Genomic DNA, 26,009 nt, shown 5'->3' with positions numbered 1-26,009 from the left:
GATGGGTAGCTTTTATTGTCAGTCCTCTGGCTAGTAGCCAATGCCAGATCGCCTGCGCTTCCTGTGGCAGTGTGCGCGATCTCGAGCCCCCCTGCTTGTTGAGGTAAAACATTGTGGTCGTATTGTCCGTCTGTAGAAGCAGAGAGTTGTTCTGGAAGAACGGATGAAAGGCCTTCATCGCCAAGTGAACGGCTCTGAGTTCCAGGAAATTGATGTGGTACGTGGACTCCGTCGGGGACCACGTCCCTTGGATCTGTAACTGTCCGGAATGTGCTCTCCAGCCGTGGAGAGAAGCATCGGTCACGATAGTCTGAGTGGGAATGTCCTTGTGGAACGGAACCCCCTTAAGGAGGTTCTCTGCTGAACACCAACTTCTCAGGGACTGCTGAGTGTGCAGAGACAGTTGTATCCTGTCGTCCCAGCTCCCTCGCCTCTGGTCCCACTGATCCTCCAGACATTCCTGCAGCGGCCTTATGTGAAGGCGTGCATGTGGAGTGAGGAGGATACAAGAGGCAATCGACCCCAGTAGAGAAGACACTGTCCTCACTGTTGTAGATGGAACAGCCATGAGAGCCTGAGCCTTGCGAAGGAGCGATAAGCGTCTCTCCTCCGAAGGAGACACGCTTGCTGACAGCATATTGATGGAGGCTCCCAAGTACTGGGCACTGGACAGGAATCGGGACAGACTTTGACATGTTTATGTGCAACCTCAGCTGGTTCAACAAGTGCAATTGCGCTTCCTGGAAGGTGGAGGCTTTGATCAACCAATCGTCCAGGTAAGGGTAAACAAACACCTTGTTCTTTCTCAGGTGTGCCGCCACCACTGCCATGCACTTTGAAAAAGTCATGGGCGCAGACTTAAGTTCAAACGGGAGTAGGGTGTATTGATAGTGATTGGTGCCTACTTGGAAGGGCAGGAACTTCCGGTGTTTCCCTGCAATGGGCACATGGAAGTATGCATCCTGCAGATCTATCGCGCAAAGCCAGTCTCCCCTTTGCAGCTGAGGGTAAATCTGGTGCAAAGACAGCATGCAAAACTTCTCCCTGCGAATCCATTTGTTTGCTTGTTGCAAATCCAGAATGGGCCTGAACTCGTTCTTGTCTTTCTTGCGTGCCAGAAAGAAGCGTGAGTAAAGACTCTTTCCCCTTTGAAACAGAGGGACGTCTTCTATCGCCCTTTTTCTTAACAGGGTATTGGCCTCCGCCTGGAGCTCGCATAGTTGGAACTGCGAGCACACGGGTGGAATCGCTGGAGGCGGGCTGAGAAAATGAAGACTGTATCCATTGCAAACAATATTCAGCACCCACTTGTCCTGAGTAATTTTTCTCCACTCTGTCAAGTAATTTTGTATGCTTCCCCCCCACCGGAGCGGGTAACGGACAGGGGGGAAGTAGCACCTCAGGGCCTAGACCCGGCTGGGCCCTAGTTCGCGGCGGAGGGCTGTTGACCACCTCTGCCGCTTTTGGAACGGCCGCCATTGGTACTGCTGCTGCTGCTGCGGTTGCTGTCCAGCCTGCTGACCTTGCCCTCTGCCCTGCGCACCGTAACGCCTCTGGAACGGCGGGAGGTCTTCCTCTGTTCCTTCGGCTCCTCCGCATGCTTGCCGAACAGGGTCGCCCCTGAAAACGGTAGGTTGGCGACCCTCTGCTGCGCCTCTTGCTTCAGTGACGTCAGACGCAGCCATGCATGGCGCCGCAGGTTGATCCCATGGCAGTACCCGTGGGCTGCCAAGAGCGAGGAATCCGCAGCGGAGCTTATCACCTGGTTGGAGACCATCATCCTCTTATTAATGATCTCTTGTAAATCATCCCTTCTATCCCTGGGCAGGTGTTCCAGGAACTGCTGCAGGGCCGTACTGCAGACCTTCCTGCCGGCTGAGTCCATCAAGCGGCTCTCCTTGTCAGGAGGCACTGTCGACGACGGGGCGGTGGCGTGCTGTTTTCTTGCCACAGTCACAATCACCGATTCCGGTACAGGGTCGGAGCGAAGGAACGCCGGGTCTGAGCCCGGGGCCCTGTATTTCTTTTGCAGCCTGGAAGGTGCTGATTTTGTAGAGGCAGGGGTGAGGAAGAGCTCAAGGAGACAATGTTTTCTACTGGAGACACCCTCGTCCGAGTGGAGTCCGACAATGTGGGTGAATCGTCCGTGTGGCGGGACCTAGACCTGTCCCTCCTGTGGCGCTGTCTGGACCGTGTGGAAGAGCGACGGTCACTTCTGGATCTGACCCTCCGTCTGGAGCGAGATCTCAACCTCCTCGCCTCAGTTTATCCACTGGCCGTAAAGGAGGGAGCTGTGGAGGATGCGGGAGCCTAGGACGTGGAGGCCCCGTAGGCGGTGTCGGGAGATGAGGCAAAAAAAAGAGACCTCGGTGGAGGAGGAGGAGGGTTATGAGGAGGAGGAGGCAGTGGAGGCGTAGGATTACGCAGAGGAGGGGTAGGCGTCCTAGGCCGTGAAGGCGAAAAGGTCTGAGTGTACTCCGAGCCCAGAGATTCTACCACTCTCCTTCTTTTCTTTTCTGCGCCGGTCCTGACAGGGGTGACTTTGAGGCCGACCTCGTGGACGAGCGACGGCGTCGCCGTGACCGTGGGCTCGTGGAAGACGAGGAAAGGCTGACTACAAACTTTGTTACTGATATTTGTTTCGTGTTAAATCTTGTTTCCTGTCGATAGGTCATCGAGGAAATCTGGGTTCAAGCCCTGTGGAGCATGCGGAAAGTTAATGCCGATAACGGATCCGCATGAGGATTGCGATTGGTGCTTGTCATCTGACCACGACGTCCAAGGATGCTCCAGCTGTAATACGATGAACCCGAAGGCGCTGCAAGAGAGAGAGGCGAAGCTGCTCATTGAGAAATTGAAGGAAAAGAGAGGTAGGAGGCGTTCGAGGTCCCACTCGAAGTCGAGGTCCGCTTCCAGGTCGTCTAAGGGTCATGCTTCTCGATCTAGGAAGAAGCACAAGAAGAAGAAGCATGGGTCGCAGAGTCACTCTGGAAGAGTGTCTGATCCGAAGTCGAAGTCTCCAAAACATCTACATCGGAAGGACTAGGTCTCTCCTTCGTCTGTTGCATCGAATCCGGAGTCGCAAGGTGAGCCTTCTCCTGTGGCTTCTCCGGAGCATTCCCCGGCTCCAGCTTCAAATCCTTCCCCGGCGCCGACACACTCCATCTCTGGAGGAGGAGGAGGCTCCACTGCCTGAAGGGTCTTCGACTCCGATGGATCCTCCCTCGGGTCCGGGTGGCCCGACTCAGATTGTGCCACAACAGGGTCAGTGTCTGGGACCATACCCACCCTTTCCGTGCCCGGGTCAAGACCCGACGCATTATTTAAATGCGATGTACGGGATCTTTTCGAGAGCCATGAACCCCTCTGGAGCATCATCTGGTCCCATGGGTCTAATGGCCTATACTCTGGGTGTTCCGCAGACTTAAGCACAGGCACCGTTCATGCCTTTTATGCCGGCAACGCAGTCCTGGCATTTCCCGGCTCCGAGGTCTTCGGCGCAGATACCATCTTCACCGGCTCCAATTCTGACAACTTTGTACTTTCCAGGCGGTACCTCCGGATCGGAGCACGATGCCGGCACCGGCTCGGTCGGAGTCGGTTGTGGCTCCATCTACGCCGATTGCGAGGATGAGGTCTAGGCGGGAAGCTCAAAGGCTACTGGAGGAACAAAGGTATCGAGCAGAGGAGATGGAGGAGGGGGGACTGCCGGAGTCTGAGGACTTGTTAGAAGAGCCTAAAGAGGCAAGTGTCCTGGAGTTATCTCCGGAGTGGGCGCTTTCTTCGACTCCTGATGTCCCATTGAAAGATGTTGCACCGTATCACACGGTCATTAAAAAGGCGGCTGAGCTCTTGGATTTGAAGTTTGCCTACTGCAGAGTTTAAATCTAATATATTAACAGAGGTGCTTCATTCTCCCTCTTCAGTTGTAGAACCAATGTTGCCATTTAATGATGCTATTACAGAGCCGGTAATGAAAGTGTGGCGTAAGACCTTTTCGTCTCTTGCGGTATCGAAGGCTGTAGCGAGAAGGTATAGGGTTGCTCCTGGAGATCTGGACTTTTTGTCATCTCCTCCATCTCCTGAGAGTCTGGTAGTTTAGGCAGCCTGCTCCAAGAAGCCTACCAGAGCCTTCCCTCAGGTACCAAGTGATAGGGAGTCCAAGAGATTGGACCAATCGGCAAAAAAGGTGTTCTCATCAGCCAGCATGGCCTTAAAATCTACGAATGCGACATGCCTTCTGGGGCGTTATATTCACGCACTTATGGACTCCGCAAAGCAGTTGGTACCAAAGATACCTGAAGAGGACAGGCAGAACTTCAGTGAGGTTCTAGCGGATACACAGGCTGCCACTCGCCAGGTCATTCAGAGCGGTTTGGACACGGCTGACTCCGTGGCAAGGATCATGGAATCATCCGTTGCCACCAGGAGAGCTGCTTGGCTGAAGACATCTGAGTTTTCTCCTGATGTGCAGGCGACTTTGATAGATCTTCCTTTTGATGGTTCGGGTCTGTTTGGCAAGAAGGCAGACGGGCCTTGGAAAGATTCAAGGACCGTAAGCCCCCCCCCCCCCAGTGCTTTGCCAGGGCCGGTTTTCTGCCGATTTTGTTACAGGGCCGATTTTGCAGCTATGCTGTGATACAGGCCACAGTGATAACGAATGCATCCACCCTAGGGTGGGGTGCTCTGGGGGATATGGAGATCAAGGGTCTTTGGTCTCCAGAGGAAAGGTTGCTTCACATCAACCTTCTAGAATTACGGGCGATATGTTTTGCGCTCAAGGCCTTTCTCCCTTCCCTTCGTGGTCAGTCGGTTCCAGTCCTAACGGACAACACTACCACGATGTGGTATGTCAACAAGCAGGGAGGAGTGGGGTTGCATTGTCTCTGCAGAGAGGCTCTGCGTCTCTGGTCCTGGGTTCAGGACCATTAGATTTGTCTGATGGCAAATCACCTGGCCGAAGTTCTGACCGTGCGTGCAGACGGTCTCAGTCGGCAGTTCTCAGCCGACCACGAGTGGAGGCTTCATCCGGAGGTAGTTCGTCACGTCTTTCGGACGTGGAGAACTCCTCAGGTGGACCTGTTCGCCACTCACAAGAATGCTCACTGCCCGTCATTCTGCCGGTCTCCAGTATCAGATGCAGGAAGCTTTGGGGGTCGCGTTTTAGTTGAGTTGGGGCTCACAACTCCTTTATGCGTTTCCTCCCATACCCTTGATTCCTCGGTTTCTGAGGAAGATTCGCCAAGACCGGGCCCAAGTCATATTGATCGCCCCGGATTGTCCAAGAAGGGTGTGGTACACAGATCTTCTCCACCTCTCCTCGTGCCCTCCGCTCCGTCTCCCTCAGGGCAGACCTTCTCTCGCAGTCGCAGGGGCAGGTTCTACACCCCCATCTTCAGAGCTTACACCTTCGTGCCTGGAGATTAAATGGGGCAACCTGAAATCTTTTTCTCTCCCACCTGACGTGGTGGATGTTATTTTATCAGCCAGGCGGCACTCCACCAAGTCTATCTATTCTTATAGGTGGTCAAAGTTTGTCTCATGGTCCGGAGAGAAGTCCATTGACCCCTTGAAGGCTCGCTTGTCCTACATTCTTCAGTTTGCACTCTCTTTGGCTTGTCGGGGATTTGCTGTAGCGACAGTGAAAGGTTATCTTTCGGCTTTGTCGGCATTCCTTTGCCTGCCGAACCAGCCGTCCTTATTTAAGTCACCTGTTGTTTTAAGGTTTTTAAAGGGTCTTACAAATACATTTCCTCCCACTCCTTTTATTGTGCCTCAATGGGACTTGAATCTTGTCCTTACTTTCTTAATGGGTTCACCTTTCGAGCCCTTGCATAGGTGTCCCTTGAGGTTGTTCTCTTTTAAAATGGTCTTTCTGATTGCGATTACCTTGGCAAGGAAGGTAAGTGAGCTTCAAGCTCTAAGTTCGAAACACCAGTTCTTGACTATTCATGCTGAAAGAATGATACTCAGGACCAGGGTTGCTTTTTTGCCTAAGGTGGTAACTCACTTCCATCTGGGTCAGTCCATTACCTTCCCTTCCTTCTATCCTCCCCCTCACCCCTCCAAGGAGGAGGAGAGACTTCACCGTCTGGACCCTAAGAGGGCGGTGAGCGTCTACCTTGACAGAACCAGGGAGTTCCGAATTGATGATCAAATCTTCGTGGATTTCGTTGGCTGCAGGAAAGGCGGAGCGGTGCACAATCGCACGCTGTCTAGATGGATTGTCTTGTGTATCAAGATATGCTACTCCCTGGCCGGTAAGGAATCTCCAGAAGGTTTGAAAGCTCACTCTACCAGGGCAAAGTCCTCTACATCTGCCTTGTCTAGCGGTGTTCCTGTGGAGGACATTTGCAGGGCGGCAACTTGGGCCTCCCTCCACACTTTCGCAAAGCATTATTGTTTAGATGCAGAGGTGAGGGGGGAAGAACGCTTTGCTCGTTCTGTCCTTCAGGACTTCTTGATATAAAAGGGTGTACACCCTCCTCCGAGAGTGGGACTGCTGTGAGAATCTATTCACAAGGTGAGGAATCCACTGGCAGATGTATCCATCAGAAGAACAAGTTACTTACCTTCGGTAACGCTTTTTCTGGTGAATACAGTATCTGCCTGTGGATTCCTCACTGACCCACCCGCCTCCCAGTTGTCCACCCTTGTATACTATAATAGTTGCTATTGCTTTTGTGCATGTTGTTTTTAAGGCAATGTCTTGTTTCTTTTTGCTCTACTGCATTGTCTTCACACTGTGTGTGTTACCTTGATTATTTTGTACTGTGTACACTGTGTATATATACTGTTGTCGGTCCGTCCGTGTGCCTCGAGGGCACGGAAACAAGGGCGGAACTGATGTAATTGTGCCGACGGGGTCCTATTATGGATTCAGTGATGTCAGCGGAGCCGTGCGCGATGCCATGCTTCTGTGACGTCGTCGGCGTGAGGAGCTACAAAAGAATTTCAGTATGTTGCTGACGCAGGGGATATTCACAAGGTGATAAATCCACAGGAAGATACTGTATCCACCAGAAAAAGCGTTACCGAAAGTAAATAACTTGTTCTTTGTGTATAAAAACGTGAATGAGAAGGGTTCAGTACTGTACTTAATCTAAAATTATCTGACCATTTCCCCTCTTTTAAAAGCTATAGCATCTGAATTAGGCTTACAGGCTATAGTATGTTATTGGAGCCCGAGCTTTTCGCAGGAGACTGGTTTATTCAGGCATATAGCGCAAAGGTAGATATCATGACTTACATTTAGCCATGCACAGACCCACGGCCGTACATTACTTGGGCTCATCTTGCTGGAAGCTTTGCATTGTTTTTCATTTCAAGATCTTTTTTTTATAGTGTTATTTTTTTAGGTCTCGCCCTGGCTATTACAGCGCGAAGCGCTGTCTCGCCGCGAGACCTATAGTCAGCGGCTATTCTTTTAAGGAGACAGGAGATGGGCATGCGCAGCATGCCGGAATCGGATCAGGTCGCGCGCGTGAACACGCTCTCCGATTTCGGCATGCTGTTCACAGTCTCAATGGATCAGGACGCGCGCACACGCACGCACACACAGGCGCACACGCACACACATCTCACCCTCCCCCTTTTCTTCACTTTATACTTCCTGGAACAGATCTCACTGCACTGTGAGTCAACAGATAACTAGAGCGCCCCTCTCAGCGGTTCATGCATCTTCCCATCCGTATCCATGTCTGCTAACCTACACTTGGGGAAACATTGTGATTTCTAGTAAATATGATTTTGTTTCGTTCAGAATGCAAGTGTTGTTGTTTCTAGCCACACCATTTAGAAATGTCTGAAAAACTAAATTTAAAGCAGAATCGAATACAGCTGGCTGTCAAGAGAATAATTGGTTCAAGGGTCAGTACTTTAAAAATTGAAAAGTACCTTACTTTTATGTACAGGAGTAAAGGTCAGTACCTAATAAGACTACCCCGACTAGAATGTCAACATAAACAGAGGACCCTCTAAGCAGAAACTGTCTTCAGCCTGTCTGACCTCACCTCGCCGCTCTGGCAGCTTGGAACATTCCCGTGTAATTACTGGGAGGGTCTGCCCGGGGAACCGTCCAAGGGACACCAATTGGGGGTGATGGAGGAGTGAGTGTATCGTGGTTATTTAACCCCTTCTTTCAAGAGCGGTGGGTCCAGAGAAACTATACAGAGACCTCCAGTGAAAAATGTGCCTCAGGATAGAGTTGACAGACCCGCCCCCCCCCCCCTTTCTCTCCTTGTAAATGCCACTCCATGTTTCCTCTATTGTTGAATGCTGGTACAGACCCTGCATCTCGGAACACACCAACGCATCGTACAACAAAGGGGGTTTCCGAAATCCTTACTGGTGCTCACTCAGGCTAGGACTGAGAGACCTGGGTTGTTTTTTTTTTCAGTGGATGGACACTTCAGTAAAGGAGGCCTCAAAACCAACCAGACACATTAAAAGCAGGGGACGTGCTGGACTAAGACCCCTCTTTGGATATTTTCCCCGGGGGAATCCTTTAAAATATTAGTGTCACAGAAGGCCTCGGACCAGAACCAGATACAATCAAGCAAAATAACATTCTAGAATGCTTCTATTTGACTGTGACCCAGTATTGGATGAAGAGCGCTAGATCTGCACTCTTTCTCTCATGCATAATTACATACCAGAATCTCATTCTCCCCTAGCACCCAGAGACTCTGCACACACACTGAGGCCACCTAGGACAAGTTCCTACACTGTAGCAGTCTAGCCCCGGTCCAAATTAAGCTTTGATGAGTGGCAATGGAGTGCTTTCTGCATGCTTGATGGAGCTCATCCTCAAACCCATACACCTCAGCCCTCTCTGACGTCATCAGAATGAGTCCTTGGAAAACCAAGGACTGCGTGGCGCACAGCTAATGGCTAATAAAGCCTAATTTTTTTTAAACAAATTTAGCCCAAGAAATTCTTACTAAACTGTCATGCAATAAAACCACAAATCATACAGTCACAGTTGTATCTTTTATATTTTTCAAATAACATAAATTTCTGTTAAAGTGCTTCATACTCTATCTGTATAAGGTCAATCCCGAAGCTAATGTTTCTAAAGATGAAACAACAATTCCAAAATAAACAGCGAATTTCAACAATTCCAAAAATAAATTCCACAAAGAAACACCCAATGCATTTCGGGTTCATCATGAACCCTTCATCAGGGGATAATTATGCAAATGTAATCATTGTTAACATTTTAAATTTCTGAATCCTCAGGATAGATTGCGTCCGAATCTACAACGTAAAACAACAACAGTTCAGTATATGTACAATAAGTATGCTTCCTAATGCTATATCAATCGTGAACATGCTCAGGACTTGCAGGTGAAAGAAGAGACCATGAGTAATGAAGTAAGTCAGGGTAAGTAAAAATAGGAAAATGATCACAACAAGAGTGAAAAAAATAGAAATGCAGTCTCATAGGAGACTCGTTAAAACCACGCTCCAGTGCAGACTTTCAACAGTGTGAACAGAGACCCAAATGTGCCCCCGTTGATAAATTCTCCACGGTGTCCATTCAAAATCACACAAAAACATGTGATGCCCTAAGCCAACATGCGTGAGGTCTTACACCAAAAGATGTACCTGTTCTGACGTCTCAAGAAAGTTTTGCCTACAATATAACAATGCTCCAAATGAAGAGCCCTGTCGTACAATAGAAATCGGGCACATAATGAACCAAATTCCAAGATTTAATTTACATACCAAGTATGCGAGTCACGTTTTTCAAGAGTATTCCCCCTTTTTTTTCCATCCACTCAGTCACGAGCTGAAATGTGTAAAAGTTCACACTAACCTCCCAAATCTCTCTGTGTAGGCTGTATCGCAAGATACCACACTAAGTATTAGCGTCTTACCTTGGGGCATGAACGTAGTCTGCTTACCCAAGTATGTGGCAGAGTCCCGCCTAATCGCTGTAAATCAACCAAGGACAAGCGTGTTAAAAACCAAGCCTTAACTGCAATCTTGTGCTCTAAAGCAACTATCTCAGTGCGAGCCTCACCTCGTAATCCAACTGATGTGCTCGACCCGGAAGACAAACTATAGTCACGGGAGATCCCCCACATGACGTGATTTCAAAAGTGAAACGACAAAATGGAAAATGGTTTCCCAGAGAGTTACAACACCTGAATGTGGAAACAAAAAACTGACTTGTCTCTTCCCCTGGAGGGAGAGCTGCAAGGAAACTTTACTGACAACTATGGCTGAACACAAAACACAACCAAGCTCGATATCAAAGGAGATGTAACCAAACAATTAAACTACAGCAAATAAAAGGTATCCAATAATATATAATAAAAAAATTAATGAAATGACAGTAAAAATGACAGTAAAAATGAAAATAAAAATAAGTATAAGAGAGCGAGAAAAAGGTGTGAAATATAAAAAGTATCAAAGATGCAAGTCCCTTACAATCTAATTATAGATTCGCTGTTAAGTGATTGCAGGAAGCAAAGGAGTTCATAATGATCATTGAGGCCCCCAGGGATTATGGTCCCTAACACTTTGATCTGACGTCATAGCACCTAGGGGAATGAATCGGAGAGTGCTAGTAAATCCAGCTCTGACTCCCACTGACCCCCTCGCATCACAGGGTGGGGCAGTGTGATGTCAGAAGTGGAGGAGGCATCACTACTTACTCCCCAGGGACTATACAGGGCCTGTGCCTTTAATTTACAGTCTTTAATTTAAAGTCCATGCTTATGAGAAGCAAGGCTGGCAGTCTCTTTTACTGCCAGCCTTGCTCATCGTAAGCAAGGACTATATGTTCAAAGTGCGTGTTTATGCACCGATTGCAGGTTTTAAAAACAAATGAATTAAAGGCATTGCCATTTACAATGCCAATAGCTCAAACTTTAATAATGCAAGATCTATTGCATTGTAAATGCTTGTTTATTTTTTATGTTTTATGTTTTTCCTTTCTAATTTCCGAAGGGCACTTATTCCATTGTGCTCCAGCCTTGCCTACAAGGTCCCTCCTTCCACATGTACTCATATCTTCTTAACAGTGAGGGGCTATTGCATGTCTTGCATGCGAATAGGCCAAAACGTGTTCCAAATGTCTCTAATGGTCCTGGTTTGGTTGCTCAATGGACTAATGCGTCCACTGTTGGGGCCTGTCCCAGGTGCAAATCCCGGCGGGTCCACTCAGCCTTTCATCCATCAGAAGTCAATAAAATGAGTACCATTGAGTTGAGTACCAATAAACATCTGTTATTCAGCACCTTGATACCCTTTGGTGATACGTGTGCTTTGCAGAAACATTTGCTACTTTGTTTGTTTGCACCTTCAAGAACCACTGCTATCTGGCCAGTTCAGTAAAGACCTTTTTGTCAGGACTTGTAAGCAACCCCTACTGCTTAATTTTGCGACTTCTATGGTGTCTCAAGTGCATGCACTTCTAAGCTTCAATGAGAAGTACACTTCTAACCCAGGATCATGAACACGTGAGCACCCACGCCATGCATCCACAACGGGGCAAGGTTTTCTTGTTGGGTCACAGTTGATAATTATGAGCTAATTTTATTCAGGCTAATGCACTTGAATGTATGGCCATAACTAAAGTAAATATCCTAGTTGTGACCTATTGGTGTACCCGACCGAGCATTATCAAGCTCCCACCGCCTCATGACAAGTGGTGAATGGAGTCGCCCACCTCCATTACCTCCTTTTCAATTAACTGGTGCATCCCACTTTGCTGTAACCCACTTCCCCTGGAGGCATCTTCTCCTCACAATCCAGCTCCAGTTCCTATGCAGGTGTCTAGATACTACTTCTCCATATTCATTCTCCAGCTTAACTACTAGATCTGTCTCATTAGCATACACCTGAAACTCGAAATGATGGTGCATGATGACCCCAGCCACTGGACACGTGTGCATTAAAAAAAAAACAGGACACAGGGTGGCTTCTGGAAATCCCTTCCCCCAGGTTGACCTGCTATGGCCTTTTCTCCAGTAACAACTGTACCCCGTCCTGGATCTTACAGCCCTATATTCCTTCCCCAAATGGTTGTGGTTCAGTTGACGGAACCCTTATTGGATGGTGCCCACCAGGTTGAACAATACCCGCATCAATGGTCTTACTTTGCACTTTTCCCTAAACAGTGTTTCTCAGTCCCACCAAAGTGCTGTGACTGACTCTGAATCTAAGCAATGTGCCTCACTTAAACCTGTGAGATATGTATGAGCCTGTACCAAATATAAACACCAGACTTCTGGCCATTTTGGATTGGAAGTAACTTGGCTGAATTAAAAAAGAATGCAAAATTAAATTTTTGTACTTATTTTATAGGTCAAAGTAAAAGTTTGTCATGTACATTCAAGACATGCAGCCAGTGATTCTCTTTTTAACCTCATAGGCACAGGTTCATCCTTTAGACGCTGTTAAAATGAGTACTAATAAGTTGGCTAAAACCAAACATTTGTCATTTGCAGTCTAGTTGCTTGAAGGCGGTGAATATGCCCTTTACAGATACTTAAGTCATGTTACTTTTCCATTTGGTATTGTAAAGCTAGACATCTTGTGAAGAGTGGAAGCAGTAATGTTCCATGTGAGTCATGCATACAGCTGAATATGTTTTGAATATGATGAAAATATCTTATTTAATCAAAAATGTTCTTACAGGTCCTTCTTAACTGAGTTGGCGGACTGTATAGTTTCTGAGGAAGTTGAAGGAATTATAAGCCTTACAGCAGCCTTGTACATTGTGCTTGCAGTAAACAAAGGTCGGTTTTAATATCTTGTTATCTGCTTGTAGAAGTGTTTTTTATGGGTGCATTCCTCATTAAGACAAAACAGTAATTGTGCATTTGGTTTGTTTTGCATCTAGGTAAAGTCAAGGATGTCTCCAGCAAAAACATTGCCACAACCATTTTTAGGAAGATGAAAAAATATGAGGAAATTACATTGGAAGACACGGGTAACCTTGAAAGGTATAAACATATATGTAAATAATTGCAGTAACTTGTTTTGTTCAAAACCTTTATTTCGGTCATTATTTATTTATTTATTTATTTAAAGTTTTATATAGCGCGAACAAGATCTTTGCAGATATCAGAGCGCTTTACAGAAACAGTAGGTAGGATAAACAAGACTCCTAAATCAATATGAGATTCCGTAGACCGTGAGTTGCAAAAAGTAGGGTATCAATCATACACGAGTATACAGAGTAATAACAATCAAGAAACAATAATATGGAAACAGTACAATGTCTAAACGGATAAGATTATAGCACCCCAGAGGGTGAATAAACACAATGTTGAAGGCAGAGCAGTAGTCAGTAGTGGGTGCATTGCAGGTTATTGAGGCACTCAAGTCCTAGTGTACAAAGGTAAGTATTCAGACAGCCGATAATGAGGGAGCCAAATTCTGTCATTGATCCAGTATCAATAGTGTTCAGGTGTATTTAGCCATAAGGATGGCCTTCACCTCTTTCTTGAAGAGTATGGTGGACGGGATAAGCCTGGTTTCTGGCGGGAGTGCATTCCAGATCCTAGGTGCCATTCCAGAGAAGGAGCGTTTGTATGTTTTTTCCTTCCGGAATCTCCGTGGTTTCAGGAGGAGAGTGTTTGTGCTTCTGTTGGATCTTGAGCCTCCTGATATGGTCAGCTTATGAGAGAGGTAGTTGGGTGCCTTGTGATGTACGGCAGAGTGTGTCATACAGGCAATTTTCAACTGAATTCTGGCTTCAATAGGCAGCCAGTTCAGGGCTTTTAAGTCGGGGGATACATGCAAGTGTTTTCTTGAGCCGGTGATGAGTCTCGCGGCCGCGTTCAGGGAGGCTCTTAGGGGAGCCGTTGTTGTCAGGGGGAGCCCGCTGAGAGCCACAATTCCGTAGTCTATGCGAGGAATGACTAAGGCTTGTACCACAGTTTGGAAGTCCTTGGGTGGAAGGAAGGGTTTGAGTTTTCTCAGCGTGTTGATTTGGAAGTTGGCTCCTTTAGTTGCTATGCTAATATGCTGCTGCATGTCGAGATTGCAGTCCAGTGTGATGCCAAGGGATTTCGCTGAGTCCACGATGGTGGGTTGGACATTGAGTGCGGTTAAATGATTGAGCCAGGTTTGGGTGATGGCCTTTTTCGCAGGAGGAGAGATTAGAAGGAACTCAGTTTTCAGAGCATTTAGTTTGAGGTGATTGTCTGCCAGCCAAGCTTGGGTGTTTCTTAGTGTGGCATTCAACAGTTTGATGTCTTCAGGGGATTGAAGCTTAAGGTAGAGCTGAGTGTCATCGGCGTACATATGGAACTGTACCTTAGAGGATTGAAGCAATGTGGTGAGTGGTTCCATGATGAGGTTGAACAATGTGGGGGATAGGGAGGAACCTTGCGGAACGCCCAGTGTTACTGGCACAGGCGAGGACAGTGCGTTGTTGATCTTGAACCTCTGAGAACGGTTGAGCCGAAAGGACGTGAACCATTTGAGAACCGTCCCGGATACCATACCATAAAAGTATGTATACAAATGCAATCAAAATCTTGACAATATAAAATGAATAAAAACGAATCCATCCATCATATAAAAGTTAATGTGCATCATCTTTGCATGACAAGGTAATTAGCTGCACTATTCTATAGGCAGAGCCAGTAAGCTAAGGAAAGTGCATGTGCATGAATAACGAGAGAAGAAAAACACAACCTGTGTCCTATAAAATTCAAATTGATTGCAGGGACTTGTTTCATTTCATGGTGACAATCACGACATATGGACACTAAGTATGACATGAGGTAACAAGTGCAAAATTATCTAGTGCTAAACGAAACGTTTTGATTATTGAGCATCTATAATTTGGCCTAAAGTATGCTGAACTAACTGTTAAGTTTAGATCGTTCAATCAGGAGCACAGGAAACGCAGGTATAAAAACGAGCGTCTTTATTTATCAGGTAACAACACAGTGACCTCAGCCACAGCTGTTCGTCACCAACTCCGCTTAATGACTCCACGCAGGGAGCTTGCATTGGAACGTTCGCCACTGTGACATTCCAAGGCATGTCACAACGGCGTCAACCATTGTAAACACAGGGAAGGGGGTGAGTGGCGAGGCCAGGGTGGGCCCCTGCAGTAGACGATAGCACACATCCCCCTCCTTTACACAACCAGGAACAAACAAACAAACAAAAGAGAAGGGACTGCACATGGGTAGTTATTAAGTGACGTAATGCTGCAAATACCTCGGGCGGCAGACCTTCCTGTGACTAGCCCTGGGGAAAGGTTGGGCTTGTCCTGAACAACCCTTCTCAGGCCTTTCTCCCCTCCTCTGTGTCTCCCTCCCACTCTCTGGTGTGTTGTCGGTGTCCACCGTGGGAGCAGTGTACCTTTCCACCCTCCCCAGATTCCAAATCTTCCCTTCTTTGGTCTTGACAGCATTCTTAAATAACTTTACAATTTTGGTAGGCTTAGTGAATTTGGACCAATCTGCTCTACCAGTGGGTGCTTTGATTTTGATTAGATAACCCACCTGGAATCTCACATCTTTGACAGCATGTAGCCTGTCGAACTTGGCTTTTCTATCACTCATGGCCTTAAGTTCCCGGTCTCGCCACTGCGACTCATTATTTTAGTCCGTCCACCCTTTTTGCCACTTCATCCACCAAGGTACTAACTTAGTGTTGGGCTTTCTGGCTATGAGCAATTCGAAAGCTGTCTTGCCAGACGTTGTACGACCTCTTCCTTCAAACATAGCCCACTAGCCCTGGCTAACTGGATCCACTCCTTGATAGTTTGTTGACCATCCCATTCTTCTCTGACTGATGCATTACTTGTGAGAAGGTGGCCTGATATGCAGTGTTCACTATTCTAGTGAACACTATGTATCAGTCCAGCAACCCTTATTGATGATTGGTTGTAAGTCAACCTTATAGACCAGCTATCCTAGTAGCGTGGATACGAGCAGTCTAAGGCTAAAGACTCGAGAGGGCGTGTTAAGCCAGCTGTTATACCACACATATACCCCTTGAACACCAAGTGAAAGGACACCACACAAGTGTTATGAAAATAAACAGTGTATTTATTAAAATCACAACAGCCCTGTACTCTTTATGAGGACAGGGTACTAAGCACAAAACAAAACTCTTACGAAAATACTTAAGTTAGCACAGTATATACAAATGCCCGAGGGGCACGGAAAACCATATACTCTGAAAGTGGAATGCGAAATTACTAGCAGGTAAGTACAGTACTAATAGGCTTTGGAATCGCTAGGACTTGACTATAGAATCGTTAGATTACTTCTAGGAGACCCAGGGGACTCGGGTGCAGAGTGTGCACTCTCACGCGTGATGCGGGACAAAGTCTATGGTAGCTAGTAAATGCAAAGTTATTGTTCTCGGGCGAACCCGACCTGGTAGGAGGAAAACAAAAGTGGATTCTGACCCTTGGATAGTGAGGCTATGCTGGGGCACCGAAATGCCGAAGTTACCTAGCCCAGGGGCTGCAGCTGCATATGTCTCAAAAGACGTCGGGAATCCTCGTAGACGGACCAGGAGCCTGGAAGAAAGATGCTGGCAGGCGACCAGGGAAGAAAGTTCGAAGTGATCCAAGCCTGGATCTTGAAGACAGATGACACCTGAAAGCAGAGGGGACCAAGTTCGTGACTACTAGCCAGTAGTCAGGTGGCACCAGGAGGGCACCGGATGGTAGTCACCTCGACTAGGTGAGTGGGTGACGCTGTGCTCTGCAGATCTCACGGACCAGGAGGCGTTGTCGGCGACCAGGATGGAGGAGCGAGCTGTCCCACGATGGATGAAGCTGTCGGCGTCGCTGGACCCAGGATTGGGCAACAAAGCCTTGGCTAATTCAAGCCCACGCGGTGGACCTAAAATGGCGTCTTGAGTGGACCAGGAGGGTCCGGGGTGCTCCTCTCTTGGAAGGGAGCAAGGGCCAGTCTGGAGCAACCAGACCAGCAGCAGTGATGTCGTCGGGCGTCGTGAAGAAGGCCACAAGCCAGCGGGCTAGTAGCCAAACAACGCGGTGAGCAGCAAAAAGCAGAAGGGCCCCACGCAGATCGTGGAGATGCTGGGAGGCTGGACTTCGGTGCTGGAGCTGCTCAGGGTCGGGGCTTCTCTGACCCCAAAGCACTCACCAGAGGGTTACTCGGTGGGCTTGCTGTAAAGAAGTCGTGCAGTCTTGGCGATCGTCGGTCCCTCGAGGTCTCGTCGCACTCACGGTTCTCAGCTTGGCTGTAGAGGTGAGTAGAGGTCAGAGGTGCCAGGGAAGCCAGGTCTCGTCGAGCTGTGTCGTCGGATTCCTGAGGAAGGACTTGCAGCAGACCGCAGTGTTCTTAAGATGGTGCCTGCGGATGCAGGGTGACTACTCCTTAGTCACAAGGGAGAATCTTGAAGAAGAAATCTTGAAGTACTTTTGCAGAAAGTCGTGTCTTGATTCCAAAGATAATCTAATTTGAACAGGGGGTCGCTCCTATCTTTATACTAAAAAAAAGGGGCTGACCCGGTGACTAGGTCCTGCCTATGGGTGGGACTAGGAGGGGGGTGGTTACACCCCTCTCCCATGCCGGACTTCCCCCAGGCCAGGGGCTGGTGTGCCCCTGGAACTGGTTCTGACCGGCCTATGCGTAGTGAGCACCGGGGTGCCACTCAGCAGTCACCTTCCTGTAAAGCCCTGCCTACCCCGGATACACAAAACCCTGTCTGGGATGGTGCTAGCACCGCCCCGGACAGGAAACCCTTTGTCCAAGCTCTCCTCGCTGGAAGGACTCCCAGCAGCAGGAGGTCAGACTCGTGTCTGTGGTGGCAGCATCCATTTTGTGGAGCTGAGGCTTCGTTTAACTTTAACCGGGGTTCACAGTTACATACATGTCGTGTCCCTCTAGAAGGGTGGAATGCTAACCCCGTCGCCAGAATTGGCGAGGGGTTAGTATTCCAATTCGTATGACACCTTACTCGACATGTTTTGATAAAGCAATACCAAAGATAGCATTTAACCGCGAGGATTATAATGCACTTAAGAGTATATGGTATGCGATATCATGGAACAGCTATTAGGACTTGGTTCCGCAAGCTGCAGACAGGCTCAGCTCATGCCAGAGCACCATCTCACACGATTCCAAGCACTCTGCCTTCAGGATTGTCAAGGCCTGCCATAGGAGTGACTGATAGGAATCTGTGTGTCCATTTTTAGGGTTAGATATAGGTATACTATATCTACAGCAAATGGTGATTACACGACTTTGCCCCAGCTGTCATGCAGCCAGTTGTGTCAAATTTAGGAGGCCAGCCAGGGGTGGCATAATGCATGCTTCAGCCCCTGGTAGGCCCTGGGTACACCTATGCCCTGAGTTACAGGGTCTGATAAGGTGGCCCAGTACCAATTGGTAAATGCACCTAGGGTACATGTTGTAATTTAGAGAGAGAACAGCCAGGCTGTGGGTCTGATTGGCAGGCCCACAGCCAGAGAAAGTCGTAAACCAGTGAAACAAAAGCAAAAAATCTGGGTGATCATAGGATTGCAGACCCTACTCTCCTACATGACTCCCCCCCCCCCCCCCCCCCCAAACTTTGGGATAATAAGCTAACCTTGACCAGGTGAGTCTTCTTGTTCTAAGTGGAAATATCTGGAGAGCCCATCGGCATTGCCATGATCAGTACCAGGTCTATGTTCCACTGTAAAGTCCATCACCTGTAGGGAAATGGACCACCTAAGCAGTTTGGGGTTTTCACCCTTCATCTGATTTAGCCACAAGAGGGGCTTATGGTCGGTCTGAATCTTGAAGTGAGTGCCAAACAAGTATGGCCTCAGCTTCTTCAGGGCCCAAATCACAGCAAAGGCCTCCCTCTCAATAGCTGACCAATTCTTCTCTCTGGGGGTCAGCCTTCTGCTTATAAAAGCAATGGGCTGATCTTGACCATCAAAATTCAGTTGAGATAGAACAGCTCCCACACCCAACTCAGAAGCATCTGTTTGGACAATGAATGGTTTGGAGTAGTCTGGACTCTTGAGGATAGGTGCTGTGCACATGGCCTGCTTTAGGTCATCGAATGCTTTTTGACAGCCTGCTGTCCACTGAACCTTTTTTGGCATTTTCTTACTTGTTAGTTCATTTAATGGAGTCACAATTGATCCATAGTTCCTGACAAACTTTCTGTAGTAACCAGTCAGGCCCAAGAAAGCTCGAACCTGAGTCTGGGAGGTTGGAGGAGCCCAGTCCCTGATTGACTGTATCTTGCTCTCCAGTGGCTGAACCTGGCCTCCACCTACAAGGTGGCCCAGGTATACAACCTGTGTCTGCCCTATCTGGCACTTGGTGGCCTTGATAGTGAGCCTGCTGCTTGCAGAGCCTCTAACACTTTCCTCAGGTGGACCAGGTGATCTTCCCAGATGGAGCTAAAGACAGCAATATCATCAAGATATGCTGCACAGAAGTCATCCAGCCCAGTGAGGACAGGATTCACCAACCTTTGGAAGGTGGCAGGTGCATTCTTCAGACCAAAGGGCATTACCACAAATTGATAATGCCCACCAGGGGTTGAAAATGCTGTCTTGGGCTTGGCATCCTCAGCTAACCTGATTTGCCAATACCCAGCTGTCAGGTCAAATGTGCTTAAGTAGTTGGCAGAAGCCTCATCTCTTTCTTACCACCGTGGGTGTGAGGTTTTGGCACTAGAACTACTGGACTAGCCCAAGGGCTATCTGAGGGTTCAATGACTCCCAACTCCAACATTTTCTGCACTTCAGTTTTGATGCAGTCTCTAACATGATCAGGCTGCCTGTAGATTTTACTCTTGACTGGCAGGCTGTCACCAGTGTCAACCTCATGGGTACACCAATTGGTCTGGCTGGGTGTCAGAGAGAACATATGTCTGAAAGACTGAAGAACCTGTTTACAGTCTTTCTGTTGATGTTCAGAGAGGCTGCCACAAAAGACAACACCATCTACTGACCCATCATCAGGATTCTGAGTGAGCAGGTCTGGGAGAGGGTCACTCTCTTCCTCCTGTCCCTCATCTATGGCCATGAGCAAGCTCATGTCCTTCCTGTCGATATATGCTTTGAGCCTGTTGACATGGAGCACTCTGTGGGGGCTCCTGGGAGTTCCAAGGTCCACCAAGTAGGTGACCTCTCCCTTTTGCTCAAGAATTGTGTGGGGCCCAGACCATTTGTCTTTGAGTGCTGCTGGGGCCACTGGCTCCAACACCTACACCTTCTGTCCAGGCTGATAAACAGTCAGGACAGCCTTTTGGTCATGCCAAGCTTTTTGGAGTTCTTGACTGGCCTTAAGGTTTTCAGATGCCTTCTCCATATACTCAGCCATCCTGGAGCGGAGACCAAGTACATAGTCCACTATGCTGGTTGCAGGCTTTTTGAGAGGTCTCTCCCATCCTTCCTTCACCAAGCACAGGGGTCCTCTTACAGGATGCCCATACAAAAGTTCAAAAGGGCTGTAGCCAACCCCCTTCTGTGGGACCTCTCTGTAAGCAAACAGAAGGCAGGGAATCAGGACATCCCATCTACGCCTGAGCTTTTCAGGTAGTCCATGAATCATCCCTTTTAGGGTCCTGTTGAACCTTTCAACAAGCCCATTGCATTGTGGATGATAGGGTGTTGTGAACTTGTAGTTGACACCACATTCCTTCCACATAGCAGTTAAGTAGCTTGACATGAAGTTTGCACCTCTGTCAGAGACAACCTCCTTAGGGAAGCCCACTCTGGAGAACACTCCAACTAGGGCCCTTGCCACTACAGGTGCTGTAGTGGTCCTAAGTGGAATAGCTTCAGGATACCTGGTGGCATGATCCACTACCACCAGTATAAACTTGTGCCCTGATGCTGTCTGGGGTTCCATTGGACCAACAATGTCAATCCCCACTCTTTCAAAGGGCACCCCCACCACAGGCATTGGTATAAGGGGGGCCTTTGTTGTGCCACCTGACTTACCACTGGCTTGGCAAGTGACACAGGAGCGACAAAATTCCTTGGTATCTTCATTCATGTGAGGCCAGTGAAAGTGTGAGACAAGCCTGTCCCAAGTCTTTGTCTGGCCTAAGTGACCTGCTAAGGGAATCTCATGGGCCAAGGTAAGGAGGAAACCTCTCTGAGACAAGGGGATAACCAGCCTCCTGGCCATGCCAGGCTTGGGGTCTCTTGCCTCAGTGTACAGGAGTCCATCTTCCCAGTATACCTTGTGGGTACCTGTGGCGTTCCCAGCAGCCTCAGCAGCAGCCTGCTGTCTGAGGGGTTCAAGGGAAGGGCAGTCTAACTGGTCCTTCCCCAGGTCTTCCCTTGAGGGGCCACCTGAACCCAGAAATTCAACTTGATCAAGTTCGAACTCTTTAGGCTCAGTTTCCCTCAATTCCTGTAGGTCAGCCTCCTCTGAGACTTGATCCACAACCTGGGGCAAGGGGGAAGGCAATGCCTTAACCCTACTGCTCTTCTTCTTGGAAGGTGTCTGGTCCATTGTTCCAGGATCCAGCACCTGTTCAGTGGGGCATCTTCTGGCCTGTGACCTAGTCACAGCAAACACATGTGCTGGCAAGCCTAACATTTCCATATGAGTCCTCTGCTCCACTTCTGACCATTGTGATGACTCCAAATCATTGCCGAACAAACAATCCACTGGGAGGTCTGAACTAACTACAACCTTCTTTTGGCCAGTTACCCCTCCCCAGGAGAAAGCTACAATTGCCATACTGTGACTGGTAGTGACATTGCTTGCATTGGTCACCAGGAAATCTGTACCTGGCATGATCTGTCCAGGGTCCACAAAGTTAGGTGTCACCATGGTGACACTGGCACAAGTGTCCCTATAGGCCTGAGCCATTTTTCCATTAATGAAAGGTGTCTGTCTGTATTTGCCCAAAGTATTGGGACTGACATCAGGGGACATATCCACATCAAGGACAGCCTGAGCGAGTGTGCCAACTAAGTTGTCACCCCCCTCAGAACCCAAGGTTAACCCAACTAAACCCTTGGGAGGTGCACTACCACTGCTGACTGTACTAGGGGGCACAGGTGCCTTAGGGGCTGCAGTGGCAGGAGTCTGCCCTCCTCCTTTCTTGGTGCACTCACTAAACCAGTGAGTTTTACTTTTGCAGTATTGGCACCACCTTTTAGATTGGCCTTCTTGATTCTTCTTTTTCTGGGGAGCCTGACCCCCACCCTTTTTGGGTTGTTGGGGACCTGTTGAAGACTTCTGGTCAGTTTCACCCTTAGAATCTTTACCCTTCTGGTCTGCTTTCTTCTGACCACCTTGATTCTGGCCCTGGTTCTGTTTAACTCTTGTTCTGACCCATCTGTCTGCCTTCTTTCCCAATTCTTGGGGAGAGGTCAGATCCGAGTCAACAAGATGCTGATGCAACAACTGGTTCTGACAATTGTTTAAAATTTGTTCTCTCATGATCAAATAGTACAATCCTGTATAATCAGTAACCTTACTGCCCAGCAACCAGCCCTCCAAAGCCTTAGTGGCACAATCTACAAAATCAGACCAATCCTGAGACAGAGTTTTCTGGGTCTCCCTGAACAGCAACCTGTACTGCTCAGTGGTTAGGCCAAACCCATCAATCAGTGTATTCTTCAGGACTTGGTAATTGTTAGCATCCTCTACTCTAGTAGTGAGGAGCTTATCTCTACCTTTACCTTCAAAGGAGAGCCACAAGATAGCTGCCCACTAACTCTGGTGAACACCCTGCACAGTGCAGGCCCTCTCCAAAGCAGTAATCCATTTGTGGATGTCATCCCCTTGTTTAAAGGGGGGCACTATCTTATTCAGGTGCTTTGTATCAAAACTCCTTTCCCTATTGCTAGGTATATTGCTGCCACCAGTGGGTTTTGACCCACTCAATTCTTGCTCTCTAGCAAAGGCAAGTCTTTCTTTGGCCAGGGCAAGTTCTTCCCTTTCAATCCTCAGATTGACTTCCCTTTCCTTAGCTTCATAGATTCTCCTCTGAGGGGAGGTTATCCTCCTCAGAGCAGAGTTCTGAGAGCCATTGGTTTGTATGGATCTGTTAGAGCCTCTTGATAGAGACCTAACTCGTCCACTTCCAATGTTAAGCTGGCCTGAGAGGGGTCCCAGGGGTCCCCTGGTACCATTCTCATGCCTGCTTAAGTTGGACCTGGTTAGTCTGCTGACTTCTACCTGTCCCTTGTCTGCCTCATCCCTGAGAGATCCTCATCCTCATCCCCTTCATCAGTCTCTACTGTGAGGTGGATTAGGTCAGGATCACCTCGGGTTCCCTCTAGGGGAGGCATGTTCCCATCTGGATTAGAAGGGTCTGTGTTACCAGCCCTCCTGGCATCATAGGTCTCTAAGAGACCAATCAGAAAGGGAATTGTGGGGTTAGACCCCTGTTTTAACTTCCTGGATGTGCAGATTTGCCTCATCTCCTGGAAGCTAAGAGCAGCATATCTGGAAGTGGCCTGTGGAAGGTCCACAACCACAAGAGGGGTCTCTGAAGACTCTCCGTGGTTAGACACGCTTCTAGTGTGGTGTAAGTGATGCACCTACCTACACTATTTGTTTGCCTACTGATCCCTTGCTAAGAGTTGTAGCCAAGGTGTGCTAAGCCTTGAGGAGCTACAACAGCTGGTTCAGTAGAACTCAGAGTATTCTAAGCTAAGTTATATGTACCTGAAGTACTTATGTGATCTTTCAACAAGATATTCTTAGGATACGTGTGGTAAAACAACAGCAAGCTCAAATCCCACCGCTGCCACCAATGTGCGAAGGTGGCCTGATATGCAGTGTTCACTATTCTAGTGAACACTATGTATCAGTCCAGCAACCCTTATTGATGATTGGTTGTAAGTCAACCTTATAGACCAGCTATCCTAGTAGCGTGGATACGAGCAGTCTAAGGCTAAAGACTCGAGAGGGCGTGTTAAGCCAGCTGTTATACCACACATATACCCCTTGAACACCAAGTGAAAGGACACCACACAAGTGTTATGAAAATAAACAGTGTATTTATTAAAATCACAACAGCCCTGTACTCTTTATGAGGACAGGGTACTAAGCACAAAACAAAACTCTTACGAAAATACTTAAGTTAGCACAGTATATACAAATGCCCGAGGGGCACGGAAAACCATATACTCTGAAAGTGGAATGCGAAATTACTAGCAGGTAAGTACAGTACTAATAGACTTTGGAATCGCTAGGACTTGACTATAGAATCGTTAGATTACTTCTAGGAGACCCAGGGGACTCGGGTGCAGAGTGTGCGCTCTCACGCGTGATGCGGGACAAAGTCTATGGTAGCTAGTAAATGCAAATTTAGTGTTCTCTGGCGAACCCGACCTGGTAGGAGGAAAACGAAAGTGGATTCTGACCCTTGGATAGTGAGGCTATGCTGGGGCACCGAAATGCCGAAGTTACCTAGCCCAGGGGCTGCAGCTGCATATGTCTCAAAAGACGTCGGGAATCCTCGTAGACGGACCAGGAGCCTGGAAGAAAGATGCTGGCAGGCGACCAGGGAAGAAAGTTCGAAGTGATCCAAGCCTGGATCTTGAAGACAGATGACACCTGAAAGCAGAGGGGACCAAGTTCGTGACTACTAGCCAGTAGTCAGGTGGCACCAGGAGGGCACCGGATGGTAGTCACCTCGACTAGGTGAGTGGGTGACGCTGTGCTCTGCAGATCTCACGGACCAGGAGGCGTTGTCGGCGACCAGTATGGAGGAGCGAGCTGTCCCACGATGGATGAAGCTGTCGGCGTCGCTGGACCCAGGATTGGGCAACAAAGCCTTGGCTAATTCAAGCCCACGCGGTGGACCTAAAATGGCGTCTTGAGTGGACCAGGAGGGTCCGGGGTGCTCCTCTCTTGGAAGGGAGCAAGGGCCAGTCTGGAGCAACCAGACCAGCAGCAGTGATGTCGTCGGGTGTCGTGAAGAAGGCCACAAGCAGGCGGGCTAGTAGCCAAACAACGCGGTGAGCAGCAAAAAGCAGAAGGGCCCCACGCAGATCGTGGAGATGCTGGGAGGCTGGACTTCGGTGCTGGAGCTGCTCAGGGTCGGGGCTTCTCTGACCCCAAAGCACTCACCAGAGGGTTACTCGGCGGGCTTGCTGTAAAGAAGTCGTGCAGTCTTGGAGATCGCCGGTCCCTCGAGGTCTCGTCGCACTCACGGTTCTCAGCTTGGCTGTAGAGGTGAGTAGAGGTCAGAGGTGCCAGGGAAGCCGGGTCTCGTCGAGCTGTGTCGTCGGATTCCTGAGGAAGGACTTGCAGCAGACCGCAGTGTTCTTAAGATGGTGCCTGCGGATGCAGGGTGACTACTCCTTAGTCACAAGGGAGAATCTTGAAGAAGAAATCTTGAAGTACTTTTGCAGAAAGTCGTGTCTTGATTCCAAAGATGATCTAATTTGAACAGGGGCCCCGCTCCTATCTTTATACTAAAAAAAGGGGCTGACCCGGTGACTAGGTCCTGCCTATGGGTGGGATTAGGAGGGGGGTGGTTACACCCCTCTCCCATGCCGGACTTCCCCCAGGCCAGGGGCTGGTGTGCCCCTGGAACTGGTTCTGACCGGCCTATGCGTAGTGAGCACCGGGGTGCCACTCAGCAGTCACCTTCCTGTAAAGCCCTGCCTACCCAGGATACACAAAACCCTGTCTGGGATGGTGCTAGCACCGCCCCGGACAGGAAACCCTTTGTCCAAGCTCTCCTCGCTGGAAGGACTCCCAGCAGCAGGAGGTCAGACTCGTGTCTGTGGTGGCAGCATCCATTTTGTGGAGCTGAGGCTTCGTTTAACTTTAACCGGGGTTCACAGTTACATACATGTCGTGTCCCTCTAGAAGGGTGGAATGCTAACCCCGTCGCCAGAATTGGCGAGGGGTTAGTATTCCAATTCGTATGACACCTTACTCGACATGTTTTGATAAAGCAATACCAAAGATAGCATTTAACCGCGCGGATTATAATGCACTTAAGAGTATATGGTATGCGATATCATGGAACAGCTATTAGGACTTGGTTCCGCAAGCTGCAGACAGGCTCAGCTCATGCCAGAGCACCATCTCACACGATTCCAAGCACTCTGC

At 48.6% G+C, this 26,009-nt stretch overlaps 1 protein-coding gene across 1 annotated transcript in view; it reads left to right on the top strand.

Moving 5' to 3' along the window:
- The window catches only part of NCAPG2 (non-SMC condensin II complex subunit G2), a 431,039-nt gene that overhangs the window by 359,835 nt on the left and 45,195 nt on the right, over nucleotides 1–26,009 (top strand). Inside the window, exons 26-27 of the mRNA XM_086941500.1 lie at nucleotides 12,652–12,752; nucleotides 12,857–12,959. Coding sequence (XP_086797626.1) covers nucleotides 12,652–12,752; nucleotides 12,857–12,959 — 204 coding nt within the window. The remainder of the gene's footprint in view (nucleotides 1–12,651; nucleotides 12,753–12,856; nucleotides 12,960–26,009) is intronic.

This window comes from Lissotriton vulgaris, chromosome 10 (genome assembly GCF_964263255.1).
Source record: "Lissotriton vulgaris chromosome 10, aLisVul1.2, whole genome shotgun sequence".
Classification (NCBI taxonomy): domain Eukaryota; kingdom Metazoa; phylum Chordata; class Amphibia; order Caudata; family Salamandridae; genus Lissotriton; species Lissotriton vulgaris.
This window is presented reverse-complemented; position numbering and strand designations above follow the sequence as displayed.